At 44.9% G+C, this 13,559-nt stretch overlaps 1 protein-coding gene across 4 annotated transcripts in view; it reads right to left on the reverse strand.

Moving 5' to 3' along the window:
* Window positions 1–3,627: 3,627 nt before the first annotated feature.
* Window positions 3,628–13,559, reverse strand: part of Cyfip2 (cytoplasmic FMR1 interacting protein 2) — a 118,985-nt gene continuing 109,053 nt past the window's right edge. For all 4 annotated transcript variants that reach the window (XM_013078698.3, XM_004836489.4, XM_004836492.4 and 1 more), the window contains 3 exons: window positions 9,508–9,746; window positions 8,079–8,226; window positions 3,628–6,367 (listed from right to left, as the gene is read on the reverse strand). In XM_013078698.3, coding sequence (XP_012934152.1) covers window positions 6,200–6,367; window positions 8,079–8,226; window positions 9,508–9,746 — 555 coding nt within the window. In that variant the 3' untranslated portion in view covers window positions 3,628–6,199. The remainder of the gene's footprint in view (window positions 6,368–8,078; window positions 8,227–9,507; window positions 9,747–13,559) is intronic.

The raw sequence follows: 13,559 nt of genomic DNA on the forward strand, positions 1-13,559 counted from the left end.
GAGTGGGACACTGTAACAGTTCGGGCAGGTGTGGTGCAGACAGCAGAAGATGTAGGTGCTGTGCACAACTGGTAAGGTCTCCATCAGGTGATGGACATTTCCTCAGGCCCTGTTGGTCTTAGCCCTGCTACTAACAAGTGCATCTGGCATGCATAGCATGGGGGGTGCACTTGTCCTCTGAATCAGTGGTACAGGCTCAGAGCCTGCATGAGTAGAAGTAACAGGTGTCTGAGTGTTGTTCCCTGAGGTAAGAACCACAGCACTCCCTCTGTGGTGCTCATAACCAGTCCTGACCACAATGCTTGGCAAACAGGATGCAGTGCAGCAGGCAGCAGGAACCATGTAGAGGTGTGGTAGCTGAAACTTCTTCCTGCTGCTGGTGGTGCACACTCTTGAGCCAGACTATAAATGGAGACAAGTAGATGCTCTCTTAGCCACCTTTAACTGTGTATGTTTAGGGGTTTGGCAAGAGCCAGAGTTATGAAGTTGCATAAGGCCACCTCACTGCCCTTGTGGCAGAGCATCAGGAACTTTGGTGTTCCCTCCCCACCCTGTTGGTAGCAGATGTCTGAGTGTCAAGACCTGAGGTGGGGTTATGGAAACTGCACAAGTGCCTGCCTTCTGTCCAGGTACTGGTGAATCCATGCATGACTTGCTATAGCCTTTGTTCCAGATGGCTAGCTCCCTGGTTAGTACTCATGGAAGCACCTCCTTTCCCACCATATTAGAGGACCCATCCCCTACAGTGTAAAACAGCCAGCAGATTTAAGTGATAATCACTCCGCTAGGTCAAATTGGGTGCACAAGGCAGCTACCCCATGAACCAGTGCCATGAAATGTCTGTGGATTCCCAGAGATGGGGACATGCAGAGATTCCTGACCCCTAGAGAAGTCTAGGTTCAGACAGCTCACTTCTGAGGATGGATCTAGGCTAGAGCATCCCAGGTGTTCATGGGGAGATGACGTGAGATCCTTTTCCAAAGGAGGCTTGTGTGCAGATTTCAGGTTAAGTGGGCCGCAAGCCTGTGAGGAGCTTGAAACTTTCCAGTGGCAAAGACTGCCAGCATCTACACTGATAGTTTGCTGAGACTCTTTCACCTTTACCCCCGAAAAGGGGAGACACACACTCCCCAGCTGTGGAGATACACACTCCCCAGCTGTGGAGATGTGGTGAAAGATGCCAGGGTACGTTTTTTTTGGTACTGGGGATCGAACTCAGGTCCTTGCACTTGTGCAGCAGGCGGTGAAACCACTGAGCTAAATCCCCAGCCCTAGATGCCAGGGTACTTTGTTTCTCTTACTACCCTGTGGTCCCAGGTCTCCAGATTTTACAAAGTTCCAGTTTCTGTCTTGCTGATTTCCAGGGTTCTCCCACAGGCACTCATCCGAAAATGCAGCTGTATTTCCATTGGTTCTTTGTGGAGGGGATGAGTGCTGGGTACCTCTGCTCAGCTCTCTTGGGTCTCTGGTTGGTTTTTAAAATGACACCTGTCTCTTTATTGAATTTCTCTTTGAAATCATGAATTGTTTTTATGATTTCACTTGTTTGTCTATTGTTATATTTCAATGTCTTTAAAATTATTATTGCGTTTCCTTTGAGGCAATTCATTGGTTTCCCTTTCTTCCAAGTCAGTTATTGAATTATGCTGTTATTTTGGTAGTGCCATGCTTCCTTGCTTTTTTATTTTCCCATGTTTTTGTCCTTGTGTAGATACCTGCACATCTGGTAGAATAACTACCTCCAGTCTTTAAAGAGTGACTTTTGTAGGGAAAGACTTTCACCTGCAGGTGGGTCTACTGTGGCAGTGAGGAATGAAGTGTCGGCTCTGGTCCCAAGTAAATATATTGGTGTAACCTCCATATGGACTCCAGCTGTGATGCACATCGGCAATGACTTTGGGTACCTCAGTGGTCTAGGCTGTAGGAAATTGTGGCAGCATAGGTTATTTAGCGTCCTTGGTGGGTTTTATGGTTCTCCTTTTCTATTTTTTTTTTTTTTTTTGCACAAGGGGTCTTATATGAAATTTTATCTCTTGAGTATAACATGGCCCACAAACATCTGCAGTAATGCTGACTTTTAGGATGCAGGTGCTCATAGCAGTTATGGTGCCACAGTCCTTGACTCAGGGACTTGTGAAGCTAATTGTGACCCCAGGGTCTTGGGGTGCAGGTTGACTCTAATCCATGGTTAAATGTAGACTGCACACAAATCTCAGGTCTGTGGTTCTAAGGCACTTCCCACAGTTTGGGCCCAGGGGGTTAAGTATGACTGCAATTTGGGAAGAAGAGCCATTAGGGCACAGTGGCATCTCCTGACCCACGGGTTGATACACTACATAGTGGTGACTCTGGACCCTGGGATGATATGACAAATCCTAAACAATATGAGGCCAGCTGCAGTGGCAGCAAGGACCCTGGAAGAGTGGAGCACAGCTGTTGCTTGGGCTTGAAGAAGAGTGGGAGCATCTCTAACTTCTTGGGGTCTTGTTGAAGCTTTGTTTCACCATGTACTCCCTGCCATGATGTTGTGCCTCACCAGACGCCCAGAGGTAATGGAGCCAGCTGACCATGGATAGAAACCTCTGAAACTATGAGCCAAAATTAACTTTTCCTGCTTATAAGTTATCTCAGGCTGGCTGGCTCCATTGCTTTTAGACCTGTGGCAAGGCAGAAACACCACAGCAGAAGGGCATGATGGAGGAAAGTTGCTTGCCTCATGGCAGCCAGGAAGCAGAGAGGAAAAGGGACAAAGAGGAAGGGCCTGGGAACAACATACAGTCTTCAGAACAACATCCCTCGTGGCCTCCTTCATCCCACTGGGCTCCACCTCCTAATAATCTCCCGATAATGCCGTCAGATTTATGAATCCATCAGTGAGTGGTTTAATCCACTGATGAAGTTAGAGCTCTCATGAACCAATCACTTCCAAAATCCCTTCAGCTGCTAACCCAGAACCCAGCACACGGTCTCTTGGGGATATTCCAGAGCCAAACCAAAACAGTGACAGATTCCCAAGCACTAGCCTTCCTCCTTAAGCCTGGGAATTTCCAGCCATCATGCTGGGCTGTCTCTTCCTTCCCAAAGCCTTGAAAGGTCTAGTGAACAAACCTTCAAATCTTGCTTTGGGGTCTGGCCTGGATTATCAGTCAGTTCATTGCAGTGTTACAGCAAAAGGTCAGGCTTTGGAACTCTGTTCAAATTCCAGCTTTGTCATACTGTGAAAATAAACACACTATGGCCAATCTGTAAAATGAGTAACATATCACAGAGTGACTGTGGTTGGTTAAAAGGATTAGCATGATATATATATATATATATATAAATAATTTTTTTTCACTCTTCCGCCTAAAGCTAGGGTTATACAGTGTGTAGTTACATTGAGGGGACTACAGAATTCCCAAGATCAGATGTTATTTTCTGTTATCTTGCCAGTTCAAATCAATTTTTAAAGAAATAATTCCCCCAGTGAGAAAGCAAAATAAGCCATCGGTTCAGGGAGCACTGACCTGGTATCTTTTTATTTTCTTGAATTCTCACATGCCATTTCCTAGTCATTTATTTTAAGGTGGCCTCCACAGATCAACAAGGATTGGAAAATGACCAGGAAACAAGACAAAGATGCTGGTGTAACTAGTTTGGAAGCAGTTTTAATGGAGATGAAAATGTTTAACTCAACACAGGTATCCCCCAAAATACAAATCAAAATATCTTCAGCTGCATAGCAGAATTTAACATCCTTATTTGATCACAAGCGTAAATATGTCACCATAAATAAATGTAAATTCATTGTACAAAAATCCCCAACAACTCTTAATACAAATATGGTACATTAACAGTTTCTCAAACAGAATTTTTAAATTTTTAAAATCTAAGCTTTTTTTCTTAGACATAAAAAATCAAAAGTGGGTCAGTAACAATACTAGAGAAGAATTAAACTCGTCCAGTTTTCATAAATAAGTGCTGCTGATGAGCTGAGGAAATGGAAATCTCCCTTGAAAGTGAAAAACCTCAATTTACTGGGCTCAAATCACTTGAGGATAATGTGATTTTTCCCAGAGGGTCAACTTCGGGGTCAGGAATGCATGGTGGGAGGGATGAACTGTTGAAACAGCAGCTCATTAACTGGATGGTCCCCATCTCTACAAAGCAGTGGTCAAAGATTTGGAATGAAATACAGAACTTAAAAGCTAGTCATCTACCTGAAAGAGAGCCAGCTATGGTTTCCAGACAGAACTGGAGATTCAGAAGGTCCTGGAGCTTAGAGATCTCACGTGGGTTTTGATGGCATGTTCTATCGCATCATTTTGCCATGTGGTATAATCTCTCTGCTACCTTTGGGATTCATCCACAGCCATTCAGAAGAAAAAATCAGAAGTGGTGGCAGTGTGAGGCAGGAGGACCCGCCAGCTTCCATTCTGAGCCATCTTCCTAAAATACAAATATTTTCTTTCATGGCTGAGAGGTAGCTCAAGACCCAAGGTTAGCAGAATGACTTCTCTATAGCATTGGTTATCAAATTTGGATGCACAATAGAATAACTTGAAGAGCTTGTGGAAAATGCAGATTTTTGTAGCCCTACTCCCAGAGATTTAGAACTAGTAGGTTTGAGGTAGAGCCCAAAAATCTATACACAAATATGCTTATCTCAAGAAGCTCTGACTTAGGTGGCCTTAGGGCCATACTTGAGTGTATCACAAAATTCTGGACATTTCCTTTGTTCATCCCTTATGGTTAAGTACGAACCAACTGTTTAATGGTAACTGTTACAATTCATCTTTCCTAGGGGAGTGGTCACTACTATTCTTTCCATTTTTTTGCTCTTTTCCTTTCCTCCCTGGGCGAGATGCATTAAATATTCTACTTAGTATGTTCGGGCCGAGGATTTAGCTCAGTGGTTTCACCACCTGCTGTGCAAGTGCAAGGACCCGAGTTCGATCCCCGCTACCAAAAAAAAAAACAAAAAACAAACATGTTCTTTGAAGCTCAGGGCCACAGACTCCTTTGAAAACGATACACTCTGATGAGCATCTTGAAGGGTACTTTTCCTAAAGATCTCACCACATTTGGCAGCTGAGATTTGCAGAGGAATTTTGGTTCAGTGAAACAAATGGAAGTAAATATACCTCTGTGAGCCAGTCTATACCCCAAAATCTAACTTGAGCATTACAAGAACAGGAAGCGGAGAGCAAAATGTACAATGAAAGTTGAGTCACTGTATTTTTACTCCTCACCTCCTTGTCCCCAAGATGTTTTCGGCCCTGTTGAAATAGCCCCATACTTTCTTTCCTGTGGCAGTGTTCCTTGAGAGATTCTGTGCCAAGCTGTGGGAGCTGGCCGAGGCTGTGGGAGCTCCATGACCACCTTGTTCAATGCTGCACCCTCAATGTCCATTGCCCTGTGTGGCCCAGGGCTAAGCATTTAAGCTGATGAGATTGTTCAACACCTTTCCATTTGAGGCTGTCGAATTCCTGGCTGAGTTCACAGACGCTGCTTCCACATAGCTGGCCTGTCTTCCTAACCCAATTCCATTCAGTGGGATACAGCTGTAAAAGCATTTCTGACTTCTCTAGGAATGTTCTGAGATGGGGAGTTATTCATGGGAAGCCTAAGGAAGACCAGAGCCAACATCACCTATTGCCATGCTGAACCAGGAATTGCTTCCTGGTTCACCATGCCTCTCAGTTTCTGGTCCACACATACTCTTGGTGGTAGAGGTGATATTTCTATCATCCACAGCAGGAGATAACGGAAGCCAGCAAGATGAGGCCAGGCTGACATCTCTGCCATGGCCACACTCTTTTCTCAGTGTCTAGGACTTCACCCCTGGGGTCATGGGTGGGCATTGGATGGGAGGTTGGCATCTTGAGAAGAGGTCTTGGGAAGCAACCATGGATGGGGAGCTGTGGGATGAGAAAGGGTGAAACTGGGAGCTTTTGAATATGGCTGAGAGAAACAGAAAAAAGAAGCACATACTGCCCTGTTTTTGTTTTCATTTACACTATGGAAAGACCACCATGGAGATGGCATGGGAGAGCATGCACAAGCCCAGCCCTTGGGAGTGGTGCAGGTGTGTTTGGGGAGGTTCTTATTTGCTTCCTGGTCCATCCCACACACTGTCTGGTGGGACCTGCTGCAGGCTGACTGTTGCTTTTTCTTTCTTGTTCTCCACCTCCAGGTTGAGGGTCCGTGGGACCTCTTCCTAGCAGGTGGTGGCCAGGGACTGGTGGATGGGTGGCTGGAAGCAGCGCACATGCTCCACGGTGGAACTGTCTGTCTCCACAGATTTCATGTATTTGTTCAGAATGGCAAAAACCTCATTGTTCAAGATCTGGTATTTCCTGATCCGGTCAGCCATCTTCTTCAGGGGCTGCAAGGGAACAAAGATGTTCAGGTAAGGTGAGAAGGAAGGGGTAGAGAAATAAAGTGAGAGAAAGAAGGATTCAGTAATGTTGGAGTCCAGGGTCCCAGTGCTTTAATGACTGTGTCACTCTCTTGGCTAAAGGCCTTCTATGGGTCCCCAAATTAAATCTTTGCAACTTTTAAAACTTACTACTAAGCTACCATAATCAAACCAGTATGATACTGGCATAAAGACCATTCTCGAGGCCAATGGAATAGAATAGAGAACCTAGAAATCAACCCTCACATATATGAGCAAATGATTTTCAACAAGGTTGCCAAGACCATTCAAAAAGGTGGAAGTCAGGTTTTTCAACAAATGGTTACTAGAAAAAACAGGTTATCTGCATGAAGAATAGTTTTGGAATCTTACTTTATACCATTAACTCAAAAATTAGCTCCAAATGGATAAAAAGGGCTGAATGTAAGCATTATAACTATACAATTCTTAGAAGAAATCATAGTAACGAGTACTGATGAGGACGGGGAGAAACTGGAACTCTTAAGCATTGCTGTGGGATATAGAATGGTACAGTTATTATGGAAAACAGGCAGTTCCTCAACTAGTTGAATGGAATTACCATGTGACCCAGCAATTCTACTTTTGGAACTTGGATATCTGTGCATCTGTATTCATAGCAGCATCATTCACAATAGCTAAAAGATGGATACAACCAAGGTGTCCGTTCGTGGATTTTGTTTCAGATAAAATATGGTACATAATTACAATGAAATATTATTCAGCCTTGAAGGGAATTCTGACATATGCTAGAATATGGGTAAATCTTGAGGATGTTATTCTAAGTGAAATAAACCAGACCAAAATTAAAAATCATTATTCTAAGATCCTACTTACTTAGAGTGGTCAGAGTCATAGAAACAGTAAAATGGCAGTAGCCAGGAACTAGTTATTTTATATGCACAGAGTTTCAGTTTGGGAAAGGGAAAAAGTTCTGGGGATGGTGATGAAAGTTTCACAGTGTACTTAACCTCATTAAACTGAACCATTGTGGTCAGAGTGGTCAGTCTTATTTTACTATAATTTTTTTTTTTTTTTTGGTACTGGAGATCGAACTTGAGTCCTTGTGCTTGCAAGGCAAGGGGCGGAACTACTGAGCTAAATCCCCGGCCCTTTACTACCATTTTTGTAACACTCTTTGTAAGGTGGCTCTTGCCCCTTTCTCCTCTCATATGGTGCCTGGTCGCTGCCCTCTGCTTTAGCCACCCCCCTGTGCCTTGGCTATAGCTGGTCCTCCTGTCTGCAGCGTCCACCCAAGTCCTGCACCCCACCTGCAGGTGGCCACTCAACTTGGTACCAGCACTGCCTCTTATGAAGCCTTCTCTGATGACCTCCTCCTGCCCTGCGTGTCTCCCACAACAGCCTTGCCTAGCCAGGCTGGCACCTAGCCCAGCCCAGGGTCCCGTTCAACTCTACTGTGTGGTGAATGTGCCAACAAGATGCTTGCAGCGGTCTACCTGCAACAGGGGATGGGTATTTCAGGTCAGGAGCTGCTCCCGCCCTTTAGGATGACCTGATTCACTGCAGTGGGCAGGTGACTTGTTGCCGCCTCCAGTCCCCAGCCAGCGAGTGTCTGTATCCACCCATGGCATGGGAAGACGGCTTCCACGAGCAGCTCACCCTCCTCTTCAGACCTCCACACCCCAGCTGGCCTGCTCACCACGTTCTTGATAATCTCGTCCTTCCCGTCCTGCCTCTGCACTTTCAGCAGGTGGTAACAGAAGTCGAACAGGTCAAAGCGACGCTGCTGGCCCAACAGAACAATGATGGAACAGCCAGCCCAGTTCAAACCATCGCCGAAACACTGCCTAGAGCGGGGAGAAGACGAGCAGGAGTGAGGGGCCAGGGAAGAGGATCTTCCTCCTGAGCCAGCAGTACAGTGGGGGGAAGCCCGTCTTTGAGCCAAGACTCATTCTGGAGAATGGGTAGGAAGGACTCTGGGAGGTGGCTTCATTTGTGCCGAGGACTGTGATTGTAATATATTAGCGCTTCAAACCACAAAAAGGTGCTGATCCTGCTGAGGTAACAAAAAGCAGTCATCTCTGAAGAAGAGATGAATTTACAAGGAAAAACATGCAACCAACCCTTGAGATTTAGCCAAGTCAAAGGAGGAGCTCTCCTGGCTCTGTGGGGAGAAGAAAGACGTCAAACCCGGAGGCCAAATGGCCAGCGTAGGCTTGGCAGGAAGGGATGAGGCGTGCTGAGTGGGCGGGGAGCAGGTGCTCCTGGTATGTGAAGGCTGAGTCCCCTGGGCTATGACGAAGCTCCGACTGCAGGCCCCCAGTCGCAAGAGACGTGTGGATGGCTGGGAGGTCGTCCCTCTGCCATCCGGCTTCTCCTCAAACCTGCCAGGCTCCTCACTGTCCCTCTGGGCTGGAATTTTGGGCCCAGCAGTTCTGAACACGCTCCCTCGGCAGAGCCTTCTCTGGCCCCCACTTTTTCTCCATTGCTCTTGGCTTCTGGAAGGCAGGCCTGGTTACCTTCTCTACCACTTGGACCTTGATAATGAGCTGGTTGAGAGCAGGAAGAACTGGGCCCTGCTTCTGTCAGCTCTGGGGACAAGACTGGAGGACTTTGAAGAGTGCACATTTTCGTGAGTAGAATTGTGTGGGAGTGAAGTGGGCAGTGATATTCTTAATGCCACATCCTCACTGGGCTCCTGCCCATTCGTTCCTGTCTTGGAACGTGGGGGCCCCTGCAGACTCTCTCACCCCAAATGGGCCTCAAACTTTCTGCCTGCAGCCAACTGCCTTCCCCAGCATGTCCCCTTCTTCCCTGAGATCCCAATACCAAGCACTTGGGGAGGCTCTGTTCTATCTGAAGCCTGATAACCCATTCATCTCTATTCTCTGCCATCGGTCCCCCTTCCTTCCTGTCTGTGTGTCTTCACCTTGGCCCCTTACGCTCCCGGAGAGCAGGAACTGTCCATCTGCTCAGTGCTGTTGTAGGTCTAGCCCCGGCACTCCACAGATGCTCTCAGTAGAACAGCTGTTGGCCGGCCAGGTCCCTACCCATGCTCCTGGCTGAATTCTGGCCCCCCGCGGACAGGCAGGCTGGTGGGGGGCCCCGCCCTCCCTGGAAGTACGTACTCAGCTGTGAACTCGTTGGTGCCCACAGGGATGCAGTAGACGAACTGCATGGCGCTCCACAGCCGGTGGAACTCCACACACTCGTCCACGTGCATGACGCCGTTGGTGGGCGGCGGGCCCCGCCAGATGGGGTCCTGCAGGTAGCTCCGGATGCGGGTCAGGATGACCTCAAACATGGACAGGCCACAGCACAGCCGCTCCTTGGTCAGCAGGTCACCTTCCCGAGCGATGGCGATTTGCTGGGAATGGAAGGATACGCAAACCTCTGATCCACATTTGTGGTCACAACTGTCACCACCCCCTAGAGGTTCCCAAAAAGTGAAGCCAGCTGTACCTGGAATTCATCTAACAGGCCTGCTGTCTTCCCCAGACATCAGTATAAACCTGAGTGCGATACCTGGAAGTCTGATTTGGGGTATGTAAAATCCAGGAGCCATTTGTAGAGGAATGATTTTCAAAAATTATGATCTAACATGCCATAGGTCAGTATTAAAAGTCTGAGATGATACTATCAGTCCTACTGTACTGTTACTATAACTAACTCATGCTTACAACCTGTAATATACCACCATCTCCTTTTCTAAGCACCTGATGGGTAGTGACTGTTCAATCCCATATCATGATTAGCCCCATTTCACAGATAAGAAAACAGAGGCTCAGAGGCTGCCAGTGAGGGCTAAAGCCAGGATCCGATTCCTTGTAGTCTAGATTTGTTGATGTAATTCTAAAGTTAATAGAGCAAGTTGCAAAAAATGACATATATTACAATCCTCTTTTTAAATCCACATACAATTCCACAGACAGACAAAAATAGACACAGACATATGGGGTATGTGTCTATTTGTAGAAACATTTTAGATTAAAATCAGTTGTGAGAGCAGATGGGCTTGGGGAAATGGTGAGATATGCTATTTAAATATATCTGTACAGCTGAATGCATAACAAGGAGCTTATGTTAATCTTTTAACACTTGCTACTGACTTCACAGAGTTATTTCCTCTAGTTAGAAATCTTTCTTTGACCAGTGCATGTGATCTATATTAATAATTTAAACTGGCTTCTTATTTAGGTTCTGGTTACTGTGTATCTAATGATTTCATGGCTAGGCAGGCACATCAAAACACATTACCCTATGCATTATGAGAAAAATACCTAGGGTAAAGTTGCTGAAAGTTATCTGCAAAGCAAGATAAATATTAAAATCTAAGGTCAAAGTCAGGTCTCCTAGTCTGGGAACAAAGCTAAAGGGAGCCCGCGTCTGACACAGGGCCACAGGGCATTCACGGTATCAGCTCCCTGGTGCAAGGTTTCACCAAGGGCCAACGGCTCCCTGGAGCCCCTCAAAGAGGAGAGCCTCTAGGTGACCCCATAGAAGAAATGGGGAAATATCAGTGCTGGAGACTTATAAATGTGGGCTATGAGTGCAGCTGTCATGACAACTGTAAAGTAAAAGAAATCTCGGGATAAAACAAACTGGAAAAGTTTTCCAATGTGCATTTTAAACAGAAAGATAAATGAACCTTGATTCATGGAGACTCTCTGATTCTATAGGCAGACACAGCTCTCGAGGGGAGACCTCTCAAGTCACCACAGTTAGCTAGAATGATCTCTAAAATAATCCTGAGCCCTGTGCTTGATTCCGTTCTTATTCTTTGTTTTTATTCTGTTCTCTTTGGTCCCCAAAAGGGGTTTCTTCATGAGAAAGATTGCACGGGGAGCTGCTCAGTAAGTAAAGGACCTAAATTTGTTCTCAAGTTGTAAGCATTTCTTTTTGGCAAATAAATGTAGAGTACTGGTTTACTAAATAATTTAGGCTCTTAGTTAATCTGCCTGAGTCCCCAGGACCTGATAATCTTGGTTGGGGAAGTAGGAAAAGGAGCAATAGAATTTATAAATCTGCAGGCCAACTTTGAATTCTACTGGCCCCCACCACTACAGCCAGTGAAAGGAGCCTGATTCCTTTCTTTTGGGGGACAGTTCGCCGTCAACAATTCTATGAATTATAAGTAATAAATTGCAACCATGTAAAATTTTTAAAAATTTGTAAATTAAAAACATTTTAAGGTACAAGAAAGAAAATTAAAATCCTTATCACCTAGAGATGAGCTTTTGAAAAATAATGGTATAACGAATATTGTTTGTGGTTATGTGGGTATGCCTATATATGTATATTTAACAAAATTTGGACCACACTGTCTATGGCTTTTTTCTCAATATATCAGTAATTTAAAAATCCACTTCCTTCAATATTTCCAGTATCATGATTTTTTAACAGTAACATAAATAACCTTTGATATATCCATTTATTTAGCCCTCTGGTTAATTTAAATTGTTTACAAATTTTTACTGTTGTGGACAATTCTAAAGCTGCCATCCTTCTATAGGTAAAATCCTGTTAATCTGTGTTCATTTTGTTAGGATAAATTCCTAGTTATAGATGGGTCAAAAGGCTTTTTTTTTCCATAGGGAGTGGAATAGCTGAACCACAGTGTGTCTGCTTGAAACTCTGTTCCTTGTCCCCTATCCATGCAGTTATCATGGAGAAAAGTCCTCTGCCAACTTGAGAAATGAGACTTTATCTTGTGCGATTGGATCTGCAGCCCGATGATTACAGGTAATGCTCAGTACTATTTCTGTGTTTGTTGGCATTATGTTTTTTATGTTTTGAGTTTTCTTTCATGCTTTCATTTTTAGGGTATATCACTTTGTTTTTGTGTTGAAAAAGTGTTTTATAGATTGTTTGCTGCAAACACTGGCAATTTGTGGCTGGGTATTTTATCTATTCTCTATGGGGGTTCTCTCTGAAGTAGTTTCTGCATGGAGCCATTTGATTACATTTAATGCTCTTTGGAGGAGAATGAGTTCTCAACATTCCTTTATATTATCTTTTATGGTTCTTGGGATTCTTACACAGTGGACCCTAGAGTTACGACCAGCCTGACATACAAACGACTTGAGTTACGACTGGAATTTTTGTTTTAACTTATGAACAAAGTCTTGTGTTACAACCCGAATACTGGCCACTTGTGCTCCCAGATGGTCTCAGATACAGATTTAACCCTTAAAGAGCTCTGGGAGGAACATCACAGCACCCTTTCCTGTGTGGGGTTGAGAAATCCTCGGTTGATGTCTCTCTAAGGACACTGAGATCTGCCTGTATACAGGAGAGAGACTTTGAAGGCTGTGTAGAGGATCCTGAGCCTAGCTGACCAACTTGGGTTACCACCAGCCCTCAGGAACAAATTGAGTTTGTAAGTCAAGGGTCCTTTGTACTATTTGTTCCTTATAACAAGAGAAGCTCAACTAAGAAGGAAAAACAGCAATTATTCCATTCCACAGATGGGAAAACAAAGACAGATATTTAATTATTCTTACCATACTAAGCAGTAATTTGAGGGTAGAGCTAGGGACAAGGCCCACTGCCCTTTCACAATAGTCCTGGGCAACGAGCCAGGTCACCTCAATTTGTCTCAGAAATAAATGCAAACAATGCAGTGCTGCTCAAACTTCTTTGCTTTAAATATGCCACACATTCTTCTATTACTGACCTAGATATTAGATTAGGTATCTACACAGACTGACCTGACATTTAGATCTCTGAGCAGAAGTGAGACCTTGGCTAGCTGGGAAGTGCTGTTTTTTGTTTGTCTGTCTATGGGCTGGCTGTCTCATTTAAACGTTTTTAATTAATACGCACCCCTTGTATATATTAATGGGATTCAGTCTGGTATTTCCATGGATGCACACAGCATGCACTGATCCCTGCCCCTTCCCCAGGCCCTAGGAATCACTCATCTCAGCTTGGCTGCTTTTTAGTTTTAAAACTATTTCTTGAGAAATGGGGGACTTATAAAACTGGCATTTCCTCTCTCATGGAATGTCTAGGGTTGTGTTTGTTCAACACTCAGCATTTGACACATTGAGATTTCTATTAGCTCTGAGGAAGTGGTGTTCACCAGAACAGGGAAGGAATTCACAGTCCTCTTAAGTGGAAACACATGCTAAGCCTTGGGCTCAAGGAGCTGGATTCTTGTAGGATGACACCAACTGAG

The sequence above is a fragment of the Heterocephalus glaber genome, unplaced genomic scaffold (assembly GCF_053883595.1).
Source record: "Heterocephalus glaber isolate CG9 unplaced genomic scaffold, H.glaber_assembly_v1.0 deba00001606, whole genome shotgun sequence".
Taxonomy (NCBI): domain Eukaryota; kingdom Metazoa; phylum Chordata; class Mammalia; order Rodentia; family Bathyergidae; genus Heterocephalus; species Heterocephalus glaber.